At 42.4% G+C, this 26780-nt stretch overlaps 1 protein-coding gene across 2 annotated transcripts in view; it reads right to left on the bottom strand.

Annotated features, from left to right (window-relative positions):
* The window catches only part of rnpepl1 (arginyl aminopeptidase like 1), a 34984-nt gene extending 14148 nt beyond the window's left edge, over positions 1–20836 (bottom strand). The window contains exons 1-4 of one of the 2 annotated variants that reach the window (XM_055879351.1): positions 18960–20832; positions 8260–8400; positions 2077–2228; positions 679–795 (exon numbers count right to left, since the gene is read on the bottom strand). In XM_055879351.1, coding sequence (XP_055735326.1) covers positions 679–795; positions 2077–2228; positions 8260–8400; positions 18960–19421 — 872 coding nt within the window. In that variant the 5' untranslated portion in view covers positions 19422–20832. Of the gene's footprint in view, positions 1–678; positions 796–2076; positions 2229–8259; positions 8401–18959 lie in introns of both variants that reach the window. The other variant, XM_055879352.1, reaches the window with a different exon arrangement.
* Positions 20837–26780: the final 5944 nt, after the last annotated feature.

The following is a 26780-nucleotide window of genomic DNA, read 5'->3' as shown; positions in this document are numbered from 1 at the left end:
ACACTATTCCTTATAGAGTGCAATAGTTTTGATGTCAAACGAAGTGCACTATACAAGGAATAGGGTGAAAGTAGTGCACTATATAGGGAATACGGTGCCATTTGGGACACAGACCGGGAAGTGCATTGAAATTCAATTCATGAATTGTACAACTCTCATTAGGACATAACAGAACTTTTTCAATGTATGAGTTGACATGGAATGTACCTCCTCAATTGACTGAGTGGGCCAATTTTCTGGTTTGTTCTCTTTTATAGCACGTTTTGTATGGTTTCAGTTCCATCTGTCCCTCTCCCTAGCATGACTTAAAAGCCCTGTAAAGTTAACAATTCGTGTAAACTTGTAGATATGGAGAATTTGTATCTTTAACTGCGAACACTGTACAATTTAAATCTGAAGACTGTCTAGCCATGTGAATTTGGCTCTTAAGTGTATTTTGGGGATTGTGTGTGTTCTGTCTGTACTCTATATTATTAATTGGTATGGCTAGCTAACCAAATACTACAGAGGCCGTGGACAAATATAGACACTCCAACTCACCCAGGCCTAAGTGACAGAGTATCTAAAGTGTGTGTATGCATAAGTATGTCACATAAACTTGACCTGTACCCTCATGCATTGTTCTATATTTGATGTTGAGATTCTTGTGTGAGGCAAAAATAAATATATTGCTCTAACCTTCCCCACACATAGGGTCCGAAGAGGTCCTCGGCCACATTCAGCCAACGCTCCACACTACCCCCTAGCTTGCTCACAGCACAGGTCAGTATACACGGCTCTGCCCACACCCGGCTCCTGCCAGAGGGAGATGGCAGGGAAGTATTCATTAGCGCAAACCATAGCAAAATACTTTGCAACAAAAACGTTTCTTATTGGACAAGTTCAGGTAGGTCCCTCCCAGTTTCGGACCGTTTGCTTCCATTTGGTTCCTAGTGAGGTGAAACATTTCCCCTATAGATAGATCATAAAAATGACATGCTAGTCGGGTGATTCCACGCCAGCCCACTCTGGAGATGTGATTTACCGTTTTTAAACAACATGTCTAAAAATGAACAAAATCAAAACGGGTAGTTGAGACGTTCCTATTTTCTTTTAAAGTTGAATACATTTGTGAAACATTTCAGGATCTAGACATACTCCATATTTTAGAGCACACTATAAGGAGTATAATGACTCCCAAGATGTTGTCTGTATCGTGTACGGTTCACAGATCATAGGGTCTTACAGTATAACGACTCCAAGATGTTGTCTGTATCGTGTACGGTTCACAGATCATAGGGTCTTACAGTATAATGACTCCAAGATGTTGTCTGTATCATGTACGGTTCACAGATCATAGGGTCTTACAGGAGGCGTGTATAGGTTTAAAATGCCACTTAAAACGTGATTTTAAAAAAATGGTTTGTGATACAGATGTAAAAAGCATATTGAACATCCTTCCTCCCAATTAAGTTTTTATGTGAGAATTACCAGAACAATCTGAGATACCAAAAATATTTCCCGTCCACGCTGGCGTGGAATCAGCCCCTTGCATGTGAAAATCTCATGTGATGCTGCTGATTAGAGCACTACGGCAAATATGTGAAGGTCTGGACATTGTCACATGATAATATGCAGAAGCATAGCACCAGTACAGGGGCGTCAAACTCAAGTCCTGGAGTTTCACAGTGTCAGCTGGATGTTGTTCTTTCCTTTATATTGGTGTCCGATTTAGACCTAGGAAACAATGGTGTGTGGACTTCCTCGCTAACCAATGACTTCGTTGATCAATTAAAAGGTAAGGGAGGAACGACAACCAATAGTAACTGCAGGCCTCAAGGTCTGGAGTTTGACACATTCATGACAAAGGTTGCATCACAGTAATATCTCTAATACAGTAGCTTTCTCCTGAAGTCTCCACTCCTCATTCACTACTTCTCACAAATCTTAAAGCTTTGGATTGATTGGTGGAGGCATTGGCTATTTGGAATGTCCACTATATATGCCAGTCATTTCCTTTCAAATCAATGAAGGGATGGGAAATACTGCTGCTTTATTATTCATGTACTGGACCTAGGTCAGGTCACTCCCACTGACCTGGGGCCGATGTCGACGTGCTGCAGGTCTCCTGCCACCAGTGCCACCAGGTAGGCTGGGACGGGGTACTCCATGGAGAACTGGAACACTCTGTCCTGCTTGGAGTAGGCACTACGGGAGGCACTCATCAACACCGTCACACCTTCCGGGACCTGCACACACACACACAAACAGGCTCACAGACATGTACATAAACACACAGACATGTACGTACACACGCTCGCACAGAAACATATTACTAAACTCATTTCGACAAAGGGAGATTATGTTAAAGCAGGCGTTTCACAGAAAAAGGGGTGCTAAGGAGACTACAGAAGGGAAAGTGAGATGTAGATTGTGAAAAGCAGAGTGAGATTAAAGAAACAGTGGTGTAACTCTATGAAAGTCATTTTATTTAGATAAAACAGATTAAAATGGAGAGAAACCAAGACAGAGGGTGAGAGCAAATAAACCAGATTAAGATTACAACAAAGTGAGATTAACGGGGTGGAAGGGAGATTATAACAAGAGATTAGCATTGAGAATTATATTAAAAAGCCAAGTGAGATTTACAGTATTTTTTTTCTTGATTGAACTTTTACTTATTTAGGGAAACCCATTGACACCAGTGTCTCATTTACAATGGCGGCCTGAGAACAACAATACAACAAATATAAAATTATCAGCAAAAATGTAATAAACTACAAATTACAGAATCAACACTACAGTTTGAAACACCACAAATACAATTATTTACATTCAATCAAAAACAGTGGGGTGAATAAGACTGAAAAACGCAGAGAGAGACAGGCAGACGAGACAGAGACAGATCAATGCAAAGCTGATATCACCGAGCCAGGGTTTTCTTCCCATTGATGTAGTGGTAAAAAAAGGTGATTGACCACCCCAGTGTCCCACCAACAAATTCTTAGATCTGATAGGTCGCCTCTGAATATATTGATCATTTTGACCAAGATGCACACCGACAGCAAGACTCAATCTCACCGGAGAAAGCATCAGAGCGAGTGAAACAGTGCCCCTCCGTCTTAGTATGTGTAGCCCATGTATCTGATGTCGTCAGATGCATGGGCTACACATACTAAGACAGAAGGGTGCCGTTTGCCTCGCTCGAAGCTTTCTCTGGTGAAATAGATTCAGCCTCTTGCGAATTCAAGGAAAATTATTTAACACAGAGAGACACAAATAAGATTTTTTTTATACTTGTATTTTTATTCTTAAGTTTTGGAGAAACCTGGCTTCCCTTGGCATTCATTAATACACACCACTTTGTAGGCTGAATATCATCATGGTATTTGTAATACAGTTGAAGTCGGAAGTTTACATACACTTAGGTTGGAGTCATTAAACTCGTTTTTCAACCACTCCACGAATTTCTTTTTAACAAACTATAGTTTTGGCAAGTCGGTTAGGACATCTACTTTGTGCATGACGCAAGTCATTTTTCCAACAATTGTTTGCAGACAGATTTTTTCACTTATAATTCACTGTATGGCAATTCCAGTGGGTCAGAAGTTTACATACACTAAGTTGACTGTGCCTTTAAACAGCTTGGAAAAATCCAGAAAATTATGTCATGACTGTAGAAGCTTCTGATAGGCTAATTGACATCATTTGAGTCAATTGGAGGTGTACCTGTGGATGTATTTCGAGGCCTACCTTCAAACTCAGTGCCTCTTTGTTTGACATCATGGGAAAATCAAAAGAAATCAGCCGAGACCTCAGAAAAAAACTTGTAGACATCCACAAATCTGATTCATCCAATTTCCAAATGCAAGGTACCACGTTCATCTGTACAAACAATAGTATGCAAGTATAAACACCATGGGACCACACAGCCATCATACCGCTCAGGAAGGAGACGCGTTCTGTCTCCTAGAGATGAACGTACTTTGGTGCGAAAAGTGCAAATCAATCCCAGAACAACAGCAAAGGACCTTGTGAAGATGCTGGAGGAAACAGGTACAAAAGTATCTATATCCACAGTAAAACGAGTCCTATATCGACATAACCTGAAAGGCCGCTCAGTAAGGAAGAAGCCACTGCTCCAAAACCGCCACAAAAAAGCCAGACTACGGTTTGCAACTGCACATGGGGATAAAGATCGTGCTTTTTGGAGAAATGTCCTCTGCTCTGATGAAACAAAAATAGAACTGTTTGGCCATAATGACCATTGTTATGTTTGGAGGAAAAAGGGGGAAGCTTGCAAGCTGAAGAACACCATCCAAACCGTGAAGCACGGGGGTGGTAGTATCATGTTGTGGGGGTGCTTTGCTGCATAGATGGCATCATGAGGAGGGAAATTATGTGGATATATTGAAGCAACATCTCAAGACATCAATCAGGAAGTTAAAGGCTTGGTCGCAAATGGGTCTTCCAAATGGACAATGACCCCAAGCATACTTCCAAATTTGTGGCAAAATGGCTTAAGGACAACAAAGTCAAGGTATCGGAGTGGCCATCACAAAACCCTGACCACAATCCCATATAAAATTTGTGGGCAGAACTGAAAAAGCGTGTGCGAGCAAGGAGGCCTACAAACTTGCCTCAGTTACACCAGCTCTGTCTGGAGGAATGGGCCAAAATTCACCCAACTTATTGTGGGAAGCTTGTGGAAGGCTACCCTAAACGTTTGACCCAAGTTTAACAATTTAAAGGCAATCCTACCAAATACTAATTGAGTGGATGTAAACTTCTGACCCACTGGGAATGTGATGAAAGAAATAAAAGCTCAAATAAATCATTATCTCTACTATTATTCAGACATTTCACATTCTTAAAATAAAGTGGTGATCCTATCTGACCTAAGAAAGGGAATTTTTACTCGGATTAAATGTCAGGAATTGAGTTTAAATGTATTTGGCTAAGGTGTATGTAAACTTCCGACTTCAACTGTAGATGTTCCTTTCCATTCAAATGTCAGGTGCACAGTGCACTGTTCGAATGCTGGACTTATTTTGGAGTAGATGAACATGAGGAGGTAATCTACTTAACCTACTTTTTGAAGTGATTTGTTTGACAATCAGATGAAGGCATCATGACTGGTTGTCTTCATAACTAATTAAAAAGGTAATACATTTTTAAAGTTAAATTACAGGTTTTTAGTATAAAGCCCATAAAAATTGTGAGCACACATAAGAGGTCCCATTAAAAGAATAATTATCACTTTAAATAGCACTCTCAAGTGAATTTACTGCTGTGTGCTAATACCCTTATATTGAGTCCTGACCTTGAATGCAAACACTATAAGAAGACTTGATTTAGAATTGATTTATAATGTATTTGAACAGGGGAATGTACCAAACCTAAACTGAAGCATTTAATGGGTTGAAACATTATAATTATATTGCAAAAGAATCCACCATGCATCGATTAAGGTTCAACATTTTATGGCCCCTCTAAACTGAGTCAGTGCCCCACTTTGGCCACCCCATTCAAAATGTTCTGGACACGCCACTGCACCACACCACTGTTTCTTCCATAGGCACAAAACAAGAGAACACATTTATATGACACAAGGTATTAGTTGAACAAACAAAATACTTTTTTGTTTTCTTTTTCCCCACTTTTATGCCTATTGTACGTAACGCCTTGGTTAATTCCCGGTATGACCAACCCTTTGTCGTAGTTCAGGTCTCAGGGACAATGACGTCATGATACCGTGGGCTAGCAAACAACACCCTAGCTTTCTCACATCTGTTAGAGAAATGGACGTCAGTGTGCTGCTAACAGCATAGCTTCCTCGAACCAGTGATCCTCTGCTTGCAAACACACGTTACCGCCCTCCGTGACAACTTTGAGCTATCGAATTCGATAGCTCCATCGGGGACATTTGAAGCTAGCTGTGGAGTGAGCTTATGGTATGTTCTTAACTATGTTACGTTACCCAATAAATTTGAGATTCTGGTTGTAGACGTGTCCATAAACTTGAATACACATGTATTTGTTGCTGGGATTTACCGCCGCCACTGCTGCCATGGAGGATGCTATTTCAGAGTGTTTAACCCCTTTTCTGTCCCCCAGGTTTTTTAGGGGATTTGAATCGGGATTTACTATCCCCGGGCCCAGATCAATTTAAGGGTATATGCATAGATTTTTATCTGACTCAATTGATCTCAAAACCCACATGGTTAAATGTGACATAAAAAAACTTCTTCATTGATTGATTTAATTCCTACTAATAACCCCCATAAATATTTGTCTAGTGGAGTATTTTCATATAATCTCAGTGATCATTGTCCCATAGTATGGTATTAGATACAAAACAGCAACATACTAATCCTCATTTAATTAAGAAGACACATTTTAAAAAGATTCTACAAGTTCTACTCTGATCTCTGATTTAGCCACTGTCTACTGTATTCCTGACCTTGGCAGTTGGGTCTAGAAAATGTATCCTCCATATTTATTCCTCTGGAAGATAAACATGCCCCTTTTAAACAATTCAGAGTCAAAGATAGATTGAACCTTTGGTTTTGTTTGGAATTATCTGTGCTCATTCAGAGGAGAAATCGGGCCTGGGCCAAAGCAAAGAAAACTGACTGTAGTGAACTGGCAATCTTTCAGACAATTTAGAAAAATATGTACCATCTCAATTAACAATGCTAAATCAAGCTTATTTTTAAGCTCACTCTCTGACTCTGCAGGTGATCCTTCTAAATTTTGGAAAACAGTAAATGCACTGAAGAGTACAAATTCCTCTTCTTACCTGACTAAGCAAGTTCTGTCTGACTCTGGCATCATAACTGAGAAGAAATAGATAAAATGATGATTTTAAAAGCATAACTTATCTCTGCAGGCTTTCTATTTGAGAGAAACGGTGGTGTAGTTAACGCTAGGTCAGTCAATCAACTGCTCTACCCTCTGCCAGCCTCTACTAGATGGTTCAACGGTTAACCTGTCAACTTCTAGTAAATCTTTGTTTTCATTTCAACAATTTACTATCTGTGATGTGCTAGATGCCTTGCTTAAGATTTATGTAAAAAAAAAAAAATCCACTGAAGCTGATATGCTTGATCCATTTTTGCTGCAACTCTCTGCCCCCCAATTGATGAATCATTAACCAATGATTTTTACCTGACGATTATATCTGGTACTATACGCAAGGTTTGGAAGGCGGCCTATGTACTCCCCCTTCACAAAAAGGTGCTGACCCCTGTGACCTAATAATTATCAGCCTATTTCTAAACTTTCTTGCCCAGCTAAAATATTAGAATCTTTGATTAATTCTCAGCTAAGATCTTTCTTATCTTTGAAATGTATTGTAAATGTACATCAGTTGGGTTTTTAGACCAGATCGTAGCACTATCTCTGTTGCCTCCCTAGTTTTAAATGTGGTTTTAGTTTAAACTGTGCTGCCCTCGATACTGTTGATCCCTCACCGCTAATTCAGAGGCTTTCCTTAAATGGCCTAGAACAGACTGCATGTAACTGGTTTAAAAACGACTTGACAGATAGAACTCAATATATATCCACTTATGGTGTTAAATCAGGTTTCCTGGATATTAAAAAAAGGTGTCCCACAGGGGTCAATTCTGGGTCCTGTACTTTTTACTATTTACATTAACAATATCAACTTGTCTGTAAAAAAAAATGTACCTGCACTTGTAAGCAAAAAGTCCCAATGTACCTTGCGTCATTACTAAACTTTAGACATAAGGAGTTACCACACCTGGTCTCAGGGATGGCCAACTCTGGATATTCTTTTGGTACCTACTGAGGTAGGTAAATCAGATTTTCGTTTTCATGCACCTTACTTGTGGAACAATCTTCAAAATGTTTTTAAATGTGATATTCTGGTGCCTCTAGGGCAATTCAGAAAGCTAATTGAGGACCTTAATGATGAATGTGTTTTATGACTGTTTTTATCTTTCTTTCTGCTTGCATTTTGTATTTATATTTTGATGTGTGTATTTTCAGTCATTTCTGTAATTCAGGGCTCATCTGTAAAAGAGACCTTGGTTTCAGCTCCTGATAAAAATAAAGGTTAAATAAACAATATCTACATCAACACAACCCAGGTTTTAGAGGTGACTTGCCCTGACAGTAGCGGTGTAGGTGCTCTTGACAGATGATGTGTATTACATTAACATAAACCTGTGTGTTTAAAATGTTATGTCAATATCAAGACAATAGGGTCAGGTTTCTCTGGAAACCGGCAATAGAGGTGTGACAGTTGACACTCACTCTGACAGTAGCGGTGTAGGTACTCTTGACAGCGGGGGTGTCGAAGCAGGGGAAGAAGGATCGGTTGCAGACAGAGTGGCCCTGAGTGAAGACGAGCGGGCGAGTCTGACCACACGTCAGCTCTGCGTCCAGCCACCAGATCTAGAGGGACCAGGAACCAATCAGAAACATAAATTTCTTAAACTTGATAGTACACTCTCAAAGTCAATGTTTGGTCGAACGTTGAGATGTGTCCAAATTCCAAGCTTTGTGTATTTCCAGCTATATACTGAAAATATAGACACTGAATTAAATCAGGAAATTAGACTACAATATTATCTTTCCATTTCATTTGGCATATAGCTCAATGCAACAGATGCCGTGCAACATGGACATGTATCAACATTAAACCACTTCTGATGTCTGAAAATGCGTGACAGACTTTGATTTTAGAGTGAACTGTTCCTTTAAAGAGGCATTGCAGACGACATTAAGACATTTGTAAATTAAGGGTTCTAGGCTGACTACATTGCAGAAGCATGCAAGATCTCACAATCCTTGATAGATTTCTCCACAAATTTCTTGTTAACAAACTATAGTTTTGGCAAGTCGGTTAGGACATCTACTACAATTTTATACAGACAGATTATTTCACTTATAATTCACTGTATCACAATTCCAGTGGGTCAGTTTACATACACTAAGTTGACTGTGCCTTTAAATCTCCACAAGTCTGGTTCATCCTTGGGAGCAATTTCCAAATGCCTGAAGGTACCACGTTCATCTGTACAAATTATAGTACGCAAGTATAAACACCATGGGACCACACAGCCGTCATACCGCTCAGGAAGGAGACACGTTCTGTCTCCTAGAGATGAACGTACTTTGGTGCGAAAAGTGCAAATCAATCACAGAACAACAGCAAAGGACCTTGTGCCTTGTGAAGATGCTGGAGGAAACAGGAACAAAATGATTTATATCCACAGTAAAACGAGTCCTATATCGACATAACCTGAAAGGCCGCTCAGCAAGGAAGAAGCCACTGCTCCAAAATCGCTTTAAAAAAAAGCCAGACTACGGTTTGCAACTGCACATGGGGAAAAAGATCTTACTTTTTGGAGAAATGTCCTCTGGTCTGATGAAACAAAAATAGAACTGTTTGGCCATAATGACCATTGTTATGTTTGGAGGAAAAAGGGGGAGGCTTGCAAGCCGAAGAACACCATCCCAACTGTGAAGCACGGGGTGGCAGCATCATGTTGTGGGGGTGCTTTGCTGCAGGTGGGACTGGTGCACTTCACAAAATAGATGGCATCATGAGGAGGGAAATTATGTGGATATATTGAAGCAACATCAAGACATCAGTCAGGAAGTTAAAGCTTGGTCACAACTGGGTCTTCCAAATGGACAATGACCCCAAGCATACTTCCAAAGTTGTGGCAAAATGGCTTAAGGACAACAAAGTCAAGGTATTGGAGTGACCATCAAAAAGCCCTGACCCCAATCCCATATAAAATTTGTGGGCAGAACTAAAAAAGTGTGTGTGCGTTTTGCTGCCAACTTTACTTTACTTTGCTAGCTGACAACTTTACGTTTTTTGTTTTGTTTCTGTTTTTAATTACCGTTTATATTTTTAGTTTTTCCATCGCAACTTTTTTCCCTCATTCAACTTTTTCACTCCGGACGCTTTATCTGGACATGGTTCGTCAACACCTTCAACAGCCGAAGCTAAGTAGTAACATTAACATGATGTCTTCTAATTGCAGTCGCTGTACTCATAATATACAGTAGAACGATCGCCTTACGGCGAAAATAGCTGTGCTGCAAGCCCAGCTTCAGACGCAATCGTTAGGCAAGGGTAATTTCAGTGTAGGAAAGGAAGAAACAGCGTCTGTGCCACCAGTAAGTACAGATAGTAACGTTAGTATAAATCCCCCCGCACAGTCCCCGCAGCCGGACAACTTTCTCATGGCTTCTGGAGGGAAATGCTGTTGGAATGCTCAACCGGTGTCGCTCATTCAGCCGACAGAAACTTTCAACCGGTTTTCCCCATTATGTAGCGAGTCGGAGTCTGAGTCTGAGTCTTCTCTTGTCTCTACTCCTCCCGTTACGGGGTCTGAGACGCCGAAGGCTCCCACCGTTAGCTCTGACAAATTGAAAACCCTAGTCATTGGCGACTCCATTACCCGCAGTATTAGACTTAAAACGAATCACCCAGCGATCATACACTGTTTACCAGGGGGCAGGGCTACCGACGTTAAGGCTAATCTTAAGATGGTGCTGGCTAAAGCTAAATCTGGCGAGTGTAGAGAGTATAGAGATATTGTTATCCACGTCGGCACCAACGATGTTAGGATGAAACAGTCAGAGGTCACCAAGTGCAACATAGCTTCAGCGTGTAAATCAGCTAGAAAGATGTGTCGGCATCGAGTAATTGTCTCTGGCCCCCTCCCAGTTAGGGGGAGTGACGAGCTCTACAGCAGAGTCTCAGCACTCAATCGCTGGTTGAAAACTGTTTTCTGCCCCTCCCAAAAGATAGAATTTGTAGATAATTGGCCCTCTTTCTGGGACTCACCCACAAACAGGACCAAGCCTGACCTGCTAAGGAGTGACGGACTCCATCCTACCTGGAGGGGTGCTCTCATCTTATCTACCAACATAGATAGGGCTCTAACTCCTTTAGCCCCACAATGAAATAGGGTGCAGGCCAGGCAGCAGGCTGTTAGCCAACCTGCCAGCTTAGTGGAGTCTGCCAATAGCACAGTCAGTGTAGTCAGCTCAGCCATACCCATTGAGACTGTGTCTGTGCCTCGACCTAGGTTGGGCAAAACTAAACATGGCGGTGTTCGCCTTAGCAATCTTATTAGGATAAAGACCTCCTCCATTCCTGACATTATTGACAGAGATCGTGATACCTCACATCTCAAAATAGGGTTACTTAATGTTAGATCCCTCACTTCAAAGGCAGTCATAGTCAATGAACTAATCACTGATCATAATCTTGATGTGATTGGCCTGACTGAAACATGGCTTAAGCCTGATGAATTTACTGTGTTAAATGAGGCCTCACCTCCTGGTTACACTAGTGACCATATCCCCCGTGCATCCCGCAAAGGCGGAGGTGTTGCTAACATCTACGATAGCAAATTTCAATTTACAAAAAAAAAAATGGCGTTTTCGTCTTTTGAGCTTCTAGTCATGAAATCTATGCAGCCTACTCAATCACTTTTTATAGCTACTGTTTACAGGCCTCCTGGGCCATATACAGCGTTCCTCTCTGAGTTTCCTGAATTCCTATCAGACCTTGTAGTCATAGCAGATCATATTCTAATTTTTGGTGATTTTAATATTCACATGGAGAAGTCCACAGACCCACTCCAAAAGTCTTTCGGAGCCATCATCGACTCAGTGGGTTTTGTCCAACATGTCTCTGGACCTACTCACTGCCACAGTCATACTCTGGACCTAGTTTTGTCCCATGGAATAAATGTTGTAGATCTTAATGTTTTTCCACATAATCCTGGACTATCGGACCACCATTTTATTACGTTTGCAATCGCAACAAATAATCTGCTCAGACCCCAACCAAGGAGCATCAAAAGTCGTGCTATAAATTCTCAGACAACACAAAAATTCCTTGATGCCCTTCCAGACTCCTTCTGTCTACCCAAGGACGTCAGAGGACAAAAATCAGTTAACCACTTAACTGAGGAACTCAATTTAACCTTGCGCAACACCCTAGATGCAGTTGCACCCCTAAAAACGAAAAACATTTGTCATAAGAAACTAGCTCCCTGGTATACAGAAAATACCCGAGCTTTGAAGCAAGCTTCCAGGAAATTGGAACGGAAATGGCGCCACACAAAACTGGAAGTCTTCCGACTAGCTTGGAAAGACAGTACCGTGCAGTACCGAAGAGCCCTCACTGCTGCTCGATCATCCTACTTTTCCAACTTAATCGAGGAAAATAAGAACAATCCAAAATTTCTTTTTGATACTGTTGCAAAGCTAACTAAAAAGAAGCATTCCCCAAGAGAGGATGGCTTTCACTTCAGCAGTAATAAATTCATGAACTTCTTTGAGGAAAAGATCATGACCATTAGAAAGCAAATTACGGACTCCTCTTTGAATCTGCGTATTCCTCCAGGGCTTAGCTGTCCTGGATCTGCACAGCTCTGCGAGGGCCTGGGATCGGAGAGACACTTAAGTGTTTTAGTACTATATCTCTTGACACAATGATGAAAATAATCATGGCCTCTAAACCTTCAAGCTGCATACTGGATCCTATTCCTACTAAACTGCTGAAGGAGCTGCTTCCTGTGCTTGGCCCTCCTATGTTGAACATAATAAACAGCTCTCTATCCACCGGATGTGTACCAAACTCACTAAAAGTGGCAGTGATAAAGCCTCTCTTGAAAAAGCCAAACCTTGACCCGGAAAATATAAAAAACTATCGGCCTATATCGAATCTTCCATTCCTCTCAAAAATTTTAGAAAAAGCTGTTGCGCAGCAACTCACTGCCTTTCTGAAGACAAACAATGTATACGAAATGCTTCAGTCTGGTTTTAGACCCCATCATAGCACTGAGACTGCACTTGTGAAGGTGGTAAATGACCTTTTAATGGCGTCAGACCGAGGCTCTGCATCTGTCCTCGTGCTACTAGACCTTAGTGCTGCCTTTGACACCATCGATCACCACATTCTTTTGGAGAGACTGGAAACCCAAATTGGTCTACACGGACAAGTTCTGGCCTGGTTTAGATCTCACCTGTCGGAAAGATATCAGTTTGTCTCTGTGAATGGTCTGTCCTCTGACAAATCAACTGTACATTTCGGTGTTCCTCAAGGTTCCGTTTTAGGACCACTATTGTTTTCACTATATATTTTACCTCTTGGGGATGTTATTCGAAAACATAATGTTAACTTTCACTGCTATGCGGATGACACACAGCTGTACATTTCAATGAAACATGGTGAAGCCCCAAAATTGCCCTCGCTAGAAGCCTGTGTTTCAGACATAAGGAAGTGGATGGCTGAAAACGTTCTACTTTTAAACTCGGACAAAACAGAGATGCTTGTTCTAGGTCCCAAGAAACAAAGAGATCTTCTGTTAAATCTGACAATTCATCTTGATGGTTGTAAAGTCGTCTCAAATAAAACTGTGAAGGACCTCGGCGTTACTCTTGACCCTGATCTCTCTTTTGACGAACATATCAAGACTGTTTCAAGGACAGCTTTTTTCCATCTACGTAACATTGCAAAAATCAGAAATTTTCTGTCCAAAAATGATGCAGAAAAATTAATCCATGCATTTGTTACTTCTAGGTTAGACTACTGCAATGCTCTACTTTCCGGCTACCCGGATAAAGCACTAAATAAACTTCAGTTAGTGCTAAATACGGCTGCTAGAATCCTGACTAGAACCAAGAAATTTGATCATATTACTCCAGTGCTAGCTTCCCTACACTGGCCTCCCGTTAAGGCAAGGGCTGATTTCAAGGTTTTACTGTTAACCTATAAAGCGTTACATGGGCTTGCTCCTACCTATCTTTCCGAGTTGGTCCTGCCGTACATACCTACACGTACGCTACGGTCACAAGACGCAGGCCTCCTAATTGTCCCTAAAATGTCTAAGCAAACAGCTGGAGGCAGGGCTTTCTCCTATAGATCTCCATTTTTATGGAACAGTCTGCCTACCCATGTGAGAGACGCAGACTCGGTCTCAACCTTTAAGTCTTTACTGAAGACTTATCTCTTCAGTAGGTCATATGATTGAGTGTAGTCTGGCCCAGGAGTGTGAAGGTGAACGGAAAGGCTCTGGAGCAACGAACCGCCCTTGCTGTCTCTCCAGGGCCGGTTCCCCTCTCTCCACTGGGATTCTCTGCCTCTAACCCTGTTACTGGGGCTGAGTCACTGGCTTGCTGGTGCTCTTTCATGCCGTCCCTAGGAGGGGTGCGTCACTTGAGTGGGTTGAGTTACTGACGTGAACTTCCTGTCTGGGTTGGCGCCCCCCCTTGGTTGTGCTGTGGTGGAGACCTTTGTGGGCTATACTCGGCCTTGTCTCAGGATTGTAAGTTGGTGGTTGAGGATATAACTCTAGTGGTGTGGGGGCTGTGCTTTGGCAGAGTGAGTGGGGTTATATCCGTTCCTGTTTGGCCCTGTCCGGGGGTTTCTTCGGATGGGGCCACAGTGTCTCCTGACCGCTCCTGTCTCAGCCTCCAGTATTTATGCTGCAGTAGTTTATGTGTCGGGGGGCTAGGGTCAGTTGGTTATACCTGGAGTACTTCTCCTGTCTTATCCAGTGTCCTGTGTGAATTTAAGTATGCTCTCTCTAATTCTCTCGTTCTCTCTTTCTCTCTGAGAACCTGAGCCCTAGGACCATACGTCGGGACTACCGGCCGTGGTGACTCCTTGCTGCCCCCAGTCCGCCTGGCCTTGCTGCTATTCCAGTTTCAACTCTTCTGCCTGCGGTTATGGAACCCCTACCTGTCCCAGACCTGCTGTTTTCAACTCTTAATGATCGGCTATGAAAAGCCAACTGAGATTTATTCCTGATTATTATTTGACCATGCTTGTCATTTATGAACATTTTGAAAATCTTGGCTCTCTCTAATTTTCTCCTTCTCTCTTTCTTTCTCTCGGAGGACCTGGGCCCTAGGACCATGCGTCGGGACTGCCGCCCGTGGTGACTCCTTGCTGTCCCCAGTCCGCCTGGCCTTGCTGCTATTCCAGTTTCAGCTGTTCTGCCTGCGGTTATGGAACCGCCACCTGTCCCAGACCTGTTGTTTTTCAACTCTTAATGATCAGCTATGAAAAGCCAACTGAAAATTATTAATGATTATTATTTGACCATGCTTGTCACTTATGAACATTTTTGAACATCTTGGCATAGTTCTGTTATAATCTCCACCCGGCACAGCCAGAAGAGGACTGGCCACCCCTCATAGCCTGGTTCCTCTCTAGGTTTCTTCCTAGGTTTTGGCCTTTCTAGGGAGTTTTTCCTAGCCACCGTGCTTCTACACCTGCATTCTAGCTGTTTGGGGTTTTAGGCTGGGTTTCTGTACAGCACTTCGAGATATTATCTGATGTACGAAGGGCTATATAAAATAAAATTGATTGATTGATTGATTGTGCGAGCAAGGAGGCCTACAAACCTGACTCAGTTACACCAGCTCTGTCTGGAGGAATGGGCCATAATTCAACCAACTTATTGTGGGAAGCTTGTGGAAGGCTACCTTAAACGTTTGACCCAAGTTAAACACTTTAAAAGCAATCCTACCAAATACTAATTGAGTGGATGTAAACTTCTGACCCACTGGGAATGTGATGAAAGAAATAAAAGCTCAAATAAATAATTCTCTCTACTATTATTCAGACATTTCACATTCTTAAAATAAAGTGGTGATCCTATCTGATTTAAGAAAGGGAATTTTTTCTAGAATTAAATGTCAGGAATTGTGAAAAAACTGAGTTTAAATATATTTGGCTAAGATGTATGTAAACTTCCGACTTCAACTGTATGAATCTGTTTAAAGCAATCAATTCAATATACTTGTGATGACTATAATCTTTTATAAAGAAGCAAAACATTATGTGTAATTCCACAACAATTTATGTGGTAAAAATGTGAGCTTGTATAATGTAGTAACTGTCCACATTGGGCAAATTGGTGTAATATAAAATAATGAATGTACCACAAGCAGACATTCACTTTTTTTACTGAAAGACGATCCCCAGCAATTACCCACGATGTTGCATAACAATTGAATTCAATAATTCATTGTTTGAGATGACTGTACAACCATCAAGATTAGGGATGCACGATATATCGGTAAGCATATCAGAATCGGCCGAAATTAGCTGAAAATGCCAACATCGGCATGGGCCCAATGTCTAGTTTAACTCCGATGTGCAAAACCGATGTCAAAGCTGACGTGCATACCTATATAACGTAGGTAGATGACGTAATGACACCACCAAAAATATAGCTCCACACATGCAACACAGCATTCCTAACCTAGCCCACAATTTCTGCTGTGTGGATCGAGTAGTAAACAAGTCGAGCAGTCATTTGAAAGAGTAAGAACATTTCAGCGAGACACCTCAAAGTTGAAATCCATTAACGCCAAAGTAATAGAATTCATTGCCCTTGACAATCAACCATTCTCTGACGTGAATGATGTTGGGTTTCGCCGACTAGTCGAGCACCGGTACACACTTCCAAGTAGGTGCTATTTTTCAGATGTTGCTCTACCGGAGTTACACGGTATTGTTGAAACGCACAGCTGTGAGCTATTTGCTATGGGCGTCACTGCTATTAGCATCACTGCTATTAGCTTCACGACTGACATTTGGACCAGTGATGTCAGCCCCATGTGCATGCTGACAACTGCCTCGAGAAATAAGCTCATCAACTGCATCTACATCAGACGTAATACCCTCTGTCATGGCATTGAAACACCTGCTCAACAAAACCCCACTGTCTATGTAGGAAGCTAACTTGGAAAAGTACTCTACTAGAGGCTGTGAACAAGCAATTCGGTGGCATTCTCTCTGAGCTTCTACTGTGTCGCCACCATGCTTGATGCTATGTACAAGGACCGCTACTTCGATGCAGACAAGAAACAGGGTTTAAGTGAAATGTTAGACACAGCTGGACAAGACGGAAACGGACACAGTGACAGTATGTACCGAGGAAGAAAGGCCACAGACAGCTGAAACTTCACTGCTTGATATGTATGATGAAATCCTGGTTGAGAATGAACCGACTGAACAAATGAACAACGAAACAGCACAGCAAGTAAGTAAAATAAATAGGTTTTGATTATGTTTTACTGGTAATGGGGACATACGTAAATGCCAACAAAATAACTTTTTGGTCAGTGTGTGTGTATGTTTCAACTATTTAACTGTACTCGAATGCTTAAAAGGCTGCTAAAATTGTAAACATCGGTCATCGGTATCAGATTTTTTGTCAAGGAAAACATTGGATATATCGGTATCGGCCAAAAATGTCATATCGGTGCATCCCTAATCAAGATTAATTGTCAGATCCAACAGCAGATCTCTTTGTTTCGTGGGACCTGGAACTAGTATCTCTGTTTTGTCCGAGTTTAAAAGTAAACTCGGATAAAACAGAGATGCTAGTTCTAGGTCCCCAAAAACAAAGAGATCTTCTGTTGAATCTGACAATTAATCATAATGGTTGTACAGTCGTCTCAAATAAAACTGAAGGGCCTCTGCGTTACTCTGGACCCTGATCTCTCTTTTGACGAACATATCAAGACTGTTTCAAGGACAGAATTTTTTCCCATCTATGTAACACTGCAAAAATCGAACTTTTTGTCCCATACTTATGCTGAAAAATTAATCCATGCTTTTGTCACTTCTATGTTAGACTACTGCAATGCTCTACTTTCCGGCTACTTTGATGGTTGTACAGTCATCTCAAAAAAACGGTGAAGGCCCTCGGTGTTACTCTGGACAATGATCTCTCTATTGACGAACATATCAATATTTAATGACAGCTTTTTTCAAATTTCGTAACATTGCAAAAATCCTAAACTTTTAGTCCAAAAATGATGCAGAAAAGCTAATCCATGCTTTTTTCACTTCTAGATTAGACTACTGCAATGCTCTACTCTTCGGCTACCCGGATAAAGCACTAAATAAAATTCAGTTAGTGCTAAACACGGCTGCTAGAATCCTGACTAGAAGCAAAACATTTCTAAGCAAACAGCTGGAGGCAGGGCTTTTTCCTATAGAGCTCCATTTTTATGGAATGGTTTGCCTATCCATGTGAGAGACGCAGACTCGGTCTCGACCATTAAGTCTTTACTAAGGACCTACCGAAGAGATGAGTCTTATGATTGAGTGTAGTCTGGCCCAGGGGTGCAAGGTGAACGGCAATGCACTGGAGCGACGCATTTGCAAAGTGTATCATGAGAAAAGTTATTGTATGCCTATCATTTCACTTCCCCTGTGAGAACCCTGAACACGGGCTGACTTTGCTGTACTGCAGAAAAGCCTGCCAGCAGTCTACCTACTAAAGGTGGCGCCTTGTCCATTACAATGTAGAAAAACACATGCATCTTATGGAAGATGCCAATACTTTGGAGATAACAATAAATGGCAAAGCTAAATATACTGGTTTGGTTTCCATCTATGGCAAAGTTTTCGCTAAATGCTTATGACAAATCCAGCTGCAGAACCAGCCTTGCCAGATAGATAATCTTTTGAATACGGTGTCATAAAAAAAAGAAAACAACAATAGACAATAACTAGATAAGTTTAGGAAGATAGCTAGCTAAGCATGCTAGCTAGCTACAGGACAGCTGTCAGTTCCCTATTTGTTGATGTTTCTCCATGTGGAAATCACCATGAAGTTCTTTCCCCACCCCAATTCGTGATTATGTATAAGTAGCCTACGTCATTCTTTGGAAGTCGAACCTAAACAAGCATTTCCGTTCTAGGGCAAAAAATACGTTGAAATTAGGGACGGCATTGCCCTCTGGTGGGCGCCTTTAAAATATGACAATGAAGCACAGTAAATAGAAAACTCAACTCTTGGCAAACTCATTCAATTGTTTAAAAAAAAATACAATTGCTTACTTAGTAAGCCTTACTACTTTAACAATGGAGAGTTTAAAAATGCTCCTAAGTTAAATGTAACTGTGCGCTCTAGACTGTGCAGTAGCCTGAACCTTTAAAGTGACCTTACCGCAGGACCGTCTGTCGTTGTGTAGCGAACCGTGATCTGGAAAGCCCGATGCGGCCGTATCACATAGGCTGGGAGGCTGATATTCAGCGAAGATCCATAGTCCGTGAATGGGTCTACCCGGTAGGTGAGCGACGGGGAAATGTTCTGGGCACCGGTGGTGCCAGGCACCTTGCAGTCTATGGAATGAATTAGCAAGGATGGGTGAGTGTCCAAAACCAAAGTCTGCACTCCTGGTTGGATAGCCACAAGTTCCAGGACTTGCCACCCAGTGATCTCCTTTACGGCAAAGTTGAGGCGGAGGTCGAGATGAAAGTGGCGAAGCTTGAAGCAGTGGAAGTTGGAGGCAGATGCGATGTCGACAAGGCGACACTGACCCAGACCTTGGCCGCCCTCACACGACTTGCTAGGCACTGTGAGCACTTTGCGGCAGCAACACAGTGTCGGACGCTGGAATTGGGCCATTATAACCTCCAGGGAGGAATAAATGAACGCGCAAAAAGGAACTACAACCGTAGTTGAAGCGTATAAAATGTGCAAATTAGCTAGATATGTCAGCTCCAGAGTAGCTGCCACATAGCTAATGAGCTAGCTGCCGACATGTTACTTTGTAGAAAAGGGCCTTTGGTTGGGCAACTACTTCCAGAGTGACATTACGAACAAAAAACATTAGAAAAAAAGTGTTTTAGAAAAAGGACATCAAAACAATATGTAAAATCCATCGGGACCGAAGTTGAACGAGTTCTGCATTTCCAAGTCTTAGACTTACGCAAAGAGAGAAGATTCTGGGCGCCTGTTAGACAGACTTGTGAGAAACAATGTAGCGCGAATAAATAAAAAGAAAAGGGTGAACATACAGAAGAGGGGAGAAGTTGAAATGAAAGGAGCTTGGGCTATGTGACTCCCGTAGAAAACAGGAAGTAAAAAAACAGGGAGGAAATATTTGAGACAGGAAAGTTTTAGAGCTGTAGAATGTAGGGGGGCGCTACAGAGACGAGTGGACTCAGCAAGGTAGCCTATACATAGCCTATAGCAACATGTAGCCTAATTAGCCTTAGCATCAGCTCTAACTCGACGTTAACAAAACGCATATATTTCGGTAGCCTTCTTCCACGGAGCGAATAGTCATTGAATGTAAAACAAATTGGCGTTGCACAAGTGACATGCATTATGCAGGAAACTGCGTGAAACTGATACATATTTCACACTCATGGCAGAGAAAGGTAGACAGCCATAGTGTACATGTGATACTTTGTATCAATGGGTGTCCGTTTGCATAGCCGGAACCCACCATCCCCTGAGAGTAGTTACAAGTATAACCTTTATTCGTAATTGTTTCCTCGTTGCCCTGGATATGTTGTTGGTGTCCTTGGCTTGCGCTCATCGGTTTGTTGGGGGCAAGCGGGGGGAGGGGTGTTCCCGACCCGGAATTCTACAGGAGGACGATGGAGGGGAAACCGCTGGTGTGATGCCGCGGTGCGCATGACGACAAACGTGAACCAGATGATGCCCCAGTTTCTCCACAATCCACATTCAAACCCATGTTTGAACATTTTCAAGGCAAACAACATATGGAGGTTGTTGTATCGATATTGCTACTGTAGCTGTGATGAAATGTGAGACCCCTTTCAGACGTCCCAGCTAATTACAATAGCTAAAATGTCATATGGACCATATTGATAAATTACACTGAACAAAAATATAATCGCAACATGTAAAGTGTTGGTCCCATTTTTCATGAGCTGAAAAAAAAGATCCCAGACATTTTCCATATGCACAAAAAGCGTATTCTACTTTTAAACTCGGACAAAACAGAGATGCTAGTTCTAGGTCCCAAGAAACAAAGAGATCTTCTGTTGAATCTGACAATTAATCATGATGGTTGTACAGTCGTCTCAAATAAAACTGTGAAGGACCTCGGCGCCCTGATCTCTCTTTTGACGAACATATCAAGACTGTTTCAAGTACAGAATTTTTTCCATCTATATCATTGCAAAAATCAGAAACGTTTTGTCCAAGAATTATGCAGAAAAATTAATCCATGCTTTTGTCACTTCTATGTTAGACTACTGCAATGCTCTACTTTCCGGCTACCCGGATAAAGCACTAAATAAACTTCAGTTAGTGCTAAACATGGCTGCTAGAATCTTGAAGAGAACCCCCAAAAAATGATCATATTACTCCAGTGCTTGCCACTCTACACTGGCGTCCTTTTAAGGCTAGGGCTGATTTCAAGGTTTTACTACAAACCTACAAAGCATTACATGGACTTGCTCCTACCTATCTTTACGATTTGGTCCTGCTGTACATACCTACACGTTTGCTACGGTCACAAGACGCAGGCCTCCTTACTGTCCCTAGAATTTCTAAGCAAGCAGCTGGAGGCAGGGCTTTCTCCTATAGAGCTACATTTTTATGGAATGGTCTGCCTATCCATGTGAGAGACGCAGACTCGGTCTCAACCTTTAAGTCTTTATTGACGACTCATCTCTTCAGTAGGTCCTATGATTGAGTGTAGTCTGACCCAGGAGTGTGAAGGTGAACGGAAAGGCACTGGAGCAACGAACCGCCCTTGCTGTCTCTGCCTGGCTGGTTCCCCTCTCTCCACTGGGATTCTCTGCCTCAAACCCTATTACAGGGGCTGAGTCACTGGCTTACTGGTGCTCTTCCATGCCGTCCCTAGGAGGGGTGTGCCACTTGAGTGGGTTGAGTCACTGACGTGATCTTCCTGTCTGGGTTGGCGCCCCCCCCTTGGGTTCGTGCCATGGGGGAGATCTTCGTGGGCTATACTTGGCCTTGTCTCAGGATAGTAAGTTGGTGGTTGAAGATATTTACATTTTACATACATTTTAGTCATTTAGCAGACGCTCTTATCCAGAGCGACTTACAGTAGAGTGCATACATTTTATTACATTTTTTACATACTGAGACAAGGATATCCCTACCGGCCAAACCCTCCCTAACCCGGACGACGCTATGCCAATTGTGCGTCGCCCCACGGACCTCCCGGTTGCGGCCGGCTGCGACAGAGCCTGGGCGCGAACCCAGCCCAGCCTGGGCGCGAACCCAGAGACTCTGGTGGCGCAGCTAGCACTGCGATGCAGTGCCCTAGACCACTGCGCCACCCGGGAGGCGATAGATATCCCTCTAGTGGTGTGGGGGCTGTGCTTTGGCAAAGTGGGTGGGGTCATATCCTGCCTATTTGGCCCTGTCCGGGGGTATCGTCGGAAGGGGCCACAGTGTCTCCCGACCCCTCCTGTCTCAGCCTCCAGTATTTATGCTGCAATAGTTTATGTCGGGGGGCTAGTTATAGTCGGTTATATCTGGAGAATTTCTCCAGAAATATCCCGTGTCCTGTGTGAATTTAAGTTTTTGCTCTCTCTGAGCCCTAGGACCATGCCTCAGGACTACTTGGCCTGATGACCCCTTGCTGTCCACCTGGTTGTGCTGCTGCTCCATTTTCAACTGTTCTGCCTGCGGCTATGGAACCCTGACCTGTTCACTGGACGTGCTACCTTGTCCCAGACCTGCTGTTTTTAACTCTCTAGAGACAGCAGGAGCGGTAAAGATACTCTGAATGATCGGATATGAAAAGCCAACTGACATTTACTCCTGAGGCACTGACCTGTTGCACCCTCTACAACCACTGTGATTATTATTATTTGACCCTGCTGGTCATCTATGAACATTTGAACATCTTGGCCATGTTCTGTTATAATCTCCACCCGGCACAGCCAGAAAAGGACTGGCCACCCCTCATAGCCTGGTTCCTCTCTAGGTTTCTTCCTAGGTTCTGGCCTTTCCAGGGAGTTTTTCCTAGCCACCGTGCTTCTACACCTGCATTGCTTGCTGTTTGGGGTTTTTGGCTGGGTTTCTATACAGCACTATGTGACATCTGCTGATGTAAGAAGGGCTTTATAAATACATTTGATTGATATTTATCTCAAGTTTTGCACACATTCTTTTGCATCCCTGTTTGTGAGCATTTCTCATTTGCCAAGATCTATCCACCTGACAGGTGTGGCATCTCAAGAGCTGATTTAACAGCATGATCATTACACAGGTGTACCTTGTGCTTGGGACAATAAAAGGCCACTTAAGCAGTTTTGTCACACAACACAATGCCAACATCGTTGGCAGTATGTACAACTGCCCTCAACACCGCAGATCATGTGTAACCACGCCAGCCCAGGACCTCCCAAGTGGGTGGGCCTACCTATACCCTATACCCATCCATGGCTGCACCCCTGCACGGTCATGTGAAATCCATAGATTAGGGCCTAATTAATTTATTTTAATTGACTGATGTCCTCATAAGAACTCAGTACAATTGTTGAAATTGTTGCATGTTGTGTTTATATTTTTGTTCAGTATACATCAAACATGGATACAGGCACAACTGTCTTCACCTGCATAAGGAATGAGGCACCAAATATTCTGGGCATTCCTCGCAAAATATTTCTTCCAGCACTTGGGCTTTTGTTGCATTGCATGCACTATCACAACAGCTGTTCATCACTTGATTTAGGAAAATTCCTTGATAGATCAAATGATGATGTGTGAAAATATGGCGTAACTAATCAGCTGGACACCAAATGCACATCCAACAAGTATTATGCATAATTATTAAAGAACCACATTAATGACAGTATCAATTTATCTTTTAAGCATCAAGGTAAGGTGAGTGGGGCCAAGCTTCCTGCCATTCAGGACCTCTATACCAGGCGGTGTCAGATGAAGGCTCAAAAAATTGCCAAAGACTCCAGCCACCCTAGTCATAGACTGTTCTCTCTGCTACCGCACGGCAAGCCTAGGTCCAAAAGGCTTCTTAACAGCTTCTACCCCCAAGCCATGAGACTCCTGAACAGCTAATCAAATGGCTACCTGGACTATTTGCATTGCCCCACCCCCCCACCCCCCATTTTTACGCTGCTGCTACTTTCTGTTTATTATCCATGCATAGTCACTTTACCTCTACCTACATGTACATATTACCTCAATTACCTCGACTAACCGGTGCCCCCACACATTGACTCTGTACCGGTACCCCTGTATATAGCCTCGCTACTGTTATTTTATTGTTGCTCCTTAATTATTTGTTATTTTTCTTATTTTTAATTTGATTTATTTTTTACTTCAGTTTATTTTAGTAAATACTTTAAAAAAATGTTCCTTAACTGCATTGTTGGTTAAGGACTTGTAAGCATTTCACTGTAAGGTGAAATGTTGTATTCGGAGCGTGTGACAAATACGATTTGATTCTTTCGGTTAGAAGCATTCAATTTTGCAATCACATTTATTATTTTGGATTTGTATGCCCATTAACATTTTTTCACCCTGTAACATAAGGAGACACAATGTTATCTAGTTACACTGCATTTCTGAGATCTCTAAACAAAAAACTGTCCATCAGCTAGATCCAGGATTCTTACAGGGTTCAAGTTCAATATCTTATTTAACTGATTAATGCTTGATATATGATATAATGCCATCTTACACTGACGTACAGTGGGGCAAAAAAGTATTTAGTCAGCCACCAATTGTGCAAGTTCTCCCACTTAAAAAGATGAGAGAGGCCTGTAATTTTCATCATAGGTACACTTCAACCATGACAGACAAAATTAGAAAAAAAAATCCAGAAAATCACATTGTAGGATTTTTAATGAATTTATTTGCAAATTATGGTGGAAAATAAGTATTTGGTCACCTACAAACAAGCAAGATTTCTGGCTCTCACAGACCTGTAACTTCTTCTTTAGGAGGCTCCTCTGTCCTCCACTCGTTACCTGTATTAATGGCACCTGTTTGAACTTGTTATCAGTATAAAAGACACCTGTCCACAACCTCAAACAGTCACACTCCAAACTCCACTATGGCCAAGACCAAAGAGCTGTCAAAGGACACCAGAAACAAAATTGTAGACCTGCACCAAGACTGCTGGGAAGACTGAATCTGCAATAGGTAAGCAGCTTGGTTTGAAGAAATCAACTGTGGGAGCAATTATTAGGAAATGGAAGACATACAAGACCACTGATAATCTCCCTCGATCTGGGGCTCCATGCAAGATCTCACCCCCTGGGGTCAAAATGATCACAAGAACTGTGGGCAAAAATCCCAGAACCACACAGGGGGACCTAGTGAATGACCTGCAGTGAGCTGGGACCAAAGTAACAAAGCCTACCATCAGTAACACACTACGCCGCCAGGGACTCAAATCCTGCAGTGCCAGACGTGTCCCCATGCTTAAGCCAGTACATGTCCAGGCCCGTCTGAAGTTTGCTAGAGAGCATTTGGATCATCCAGAAGAAGATTGGGAGAATATCATATGGTCAGATGAAACCAAAATAGAACTTTTTGGTAAAAACTCAACTCGTCGTGTTTGGAGGACAAAGAATGCTGAGTTGCATCCAAAGAACACCATACCTACTGTGAAGCATGGGGGTGGAAACATCATGGTTTGGGGCTGTTTTTCTCCAAAGGGACCAGGACGGCTGATCTGTGTAAAGGACAGAATGAATGGGGCCATGTATCGTGAGATTTTGAGTGAAAACCTCCTTCCATCAGCAAGGGCATTGAAGATGAAACGTGGCTGGGTCTTTCAGCATGACAATGATCCCAAACACACCGCCCGGGCAACGGAGTGGCTTCGTAAGAAGCATTTCAAGGTCCTGGAGTGGCCTAGCCAGTCTCCAGATCTCAACCCCATAGAAAATCTTTGGAGGGAGTTGAAAGTCCGTGTTGCCCAGCAACAGCCCCAAAACATCACTGCTCTAGAGGAGATCTGCATGGAGGAATGGGCCAAAATACCAGCAACAGTGTGTGAAGACTTACAGAAAACTTTGACCTCTGTCATTGCCAACAAAAGGTATATAACAAAGTATTGAGATCAACTTTTGTTATTGACCAAATACTTATTTTCCACCATAATTTGCAAATAGATTTATTAAAAATCCTACAATGTGATTTTCTGGATTTTTTTTTCTCATTTTGTCTGTCATAGTTGAAGTGTACCTATGATGAAAATTACAGGCCTCTCTCATCTTTTTAAGTGGGAGAACTTGCACAATTGGTGGCTGACTAAATACTTTTTTTGCCCCACTGTAAATGCAAGGACAGAAAAGTAATGTTTTATGTCACATGATTTTGGAGAAATTCATTAAGACACCAACCATCATAATGGGATAAACATAGGTTTTAAATCAACTCGGGAATTTGATTGAATATAGCTATTGATTGTGTGTGTGCATTTGTGTTGTCAGTATTAATGTGTGTGCATGTTGTGTGTGTGAGCAAATGTCTGTGTATTGGAGTGTCTGTGTGAGTGTGCATCACCACCCTCTGTAGCGTTATACGATCGAGGACGGGGCAGTTGCCATACCAAGTAGTGATGCAGCCAGTCAAGATGCTAACAGTGGTGCAGCTGTAGAACGTTTTGAGGAGAAAGAGGCGCTGTCACACCTTCATGACTGTGAGTGTGTGGACCATTTTAAGCCCTTAGAGAAACTTGAAGCTCTCGCACTGCTCCACTGCAGCCCCGTCGATGTGGATGGGGCATGCTCGTTTCCTGGAGTTCCCATATATGCTGAGCACTTGTTGGCCACTTTTCCTTCACTCTGCGGTCCAACTAATTCCAAACCATCTCAATTGGGTTGAGGTCGGGTGATTGTGGAGCCCAGGTCATCTGATGCAGCACTCCATCACTCTCCTTCCATGTCAAATAGCCCTTACACAGCCTGGAGGTGTGTTGGGTCATTGTCCTGTTGAAAAACAAATCATAGTCTCACTAAGCACAAACCAGATGAGATGGCGTACCGCTGCAGAATG

The sequence above is a fragment of the Salvelinus fontinalis genome, chromosome 24 (genome assembly GCF_029448725.1).
Source record: "Salvelinus fontinalis isolate EN_2023a chromosome 24, ASM2944872v1, whole genome shotgun sequence".
In the NCBI taxonomy this organism is placed as follows: domain Eukaryota; kingdom Metazoa; phylum Chordata; class Actinopteri; order Salmoniformes; family Salmonidae; genus Salvelinus; species Salvelinus fontinalis.
Note: the sequence above shows the minus strand (reverse complement) of the source record. Positions and strands in the feature narration are given on the sequence as shown.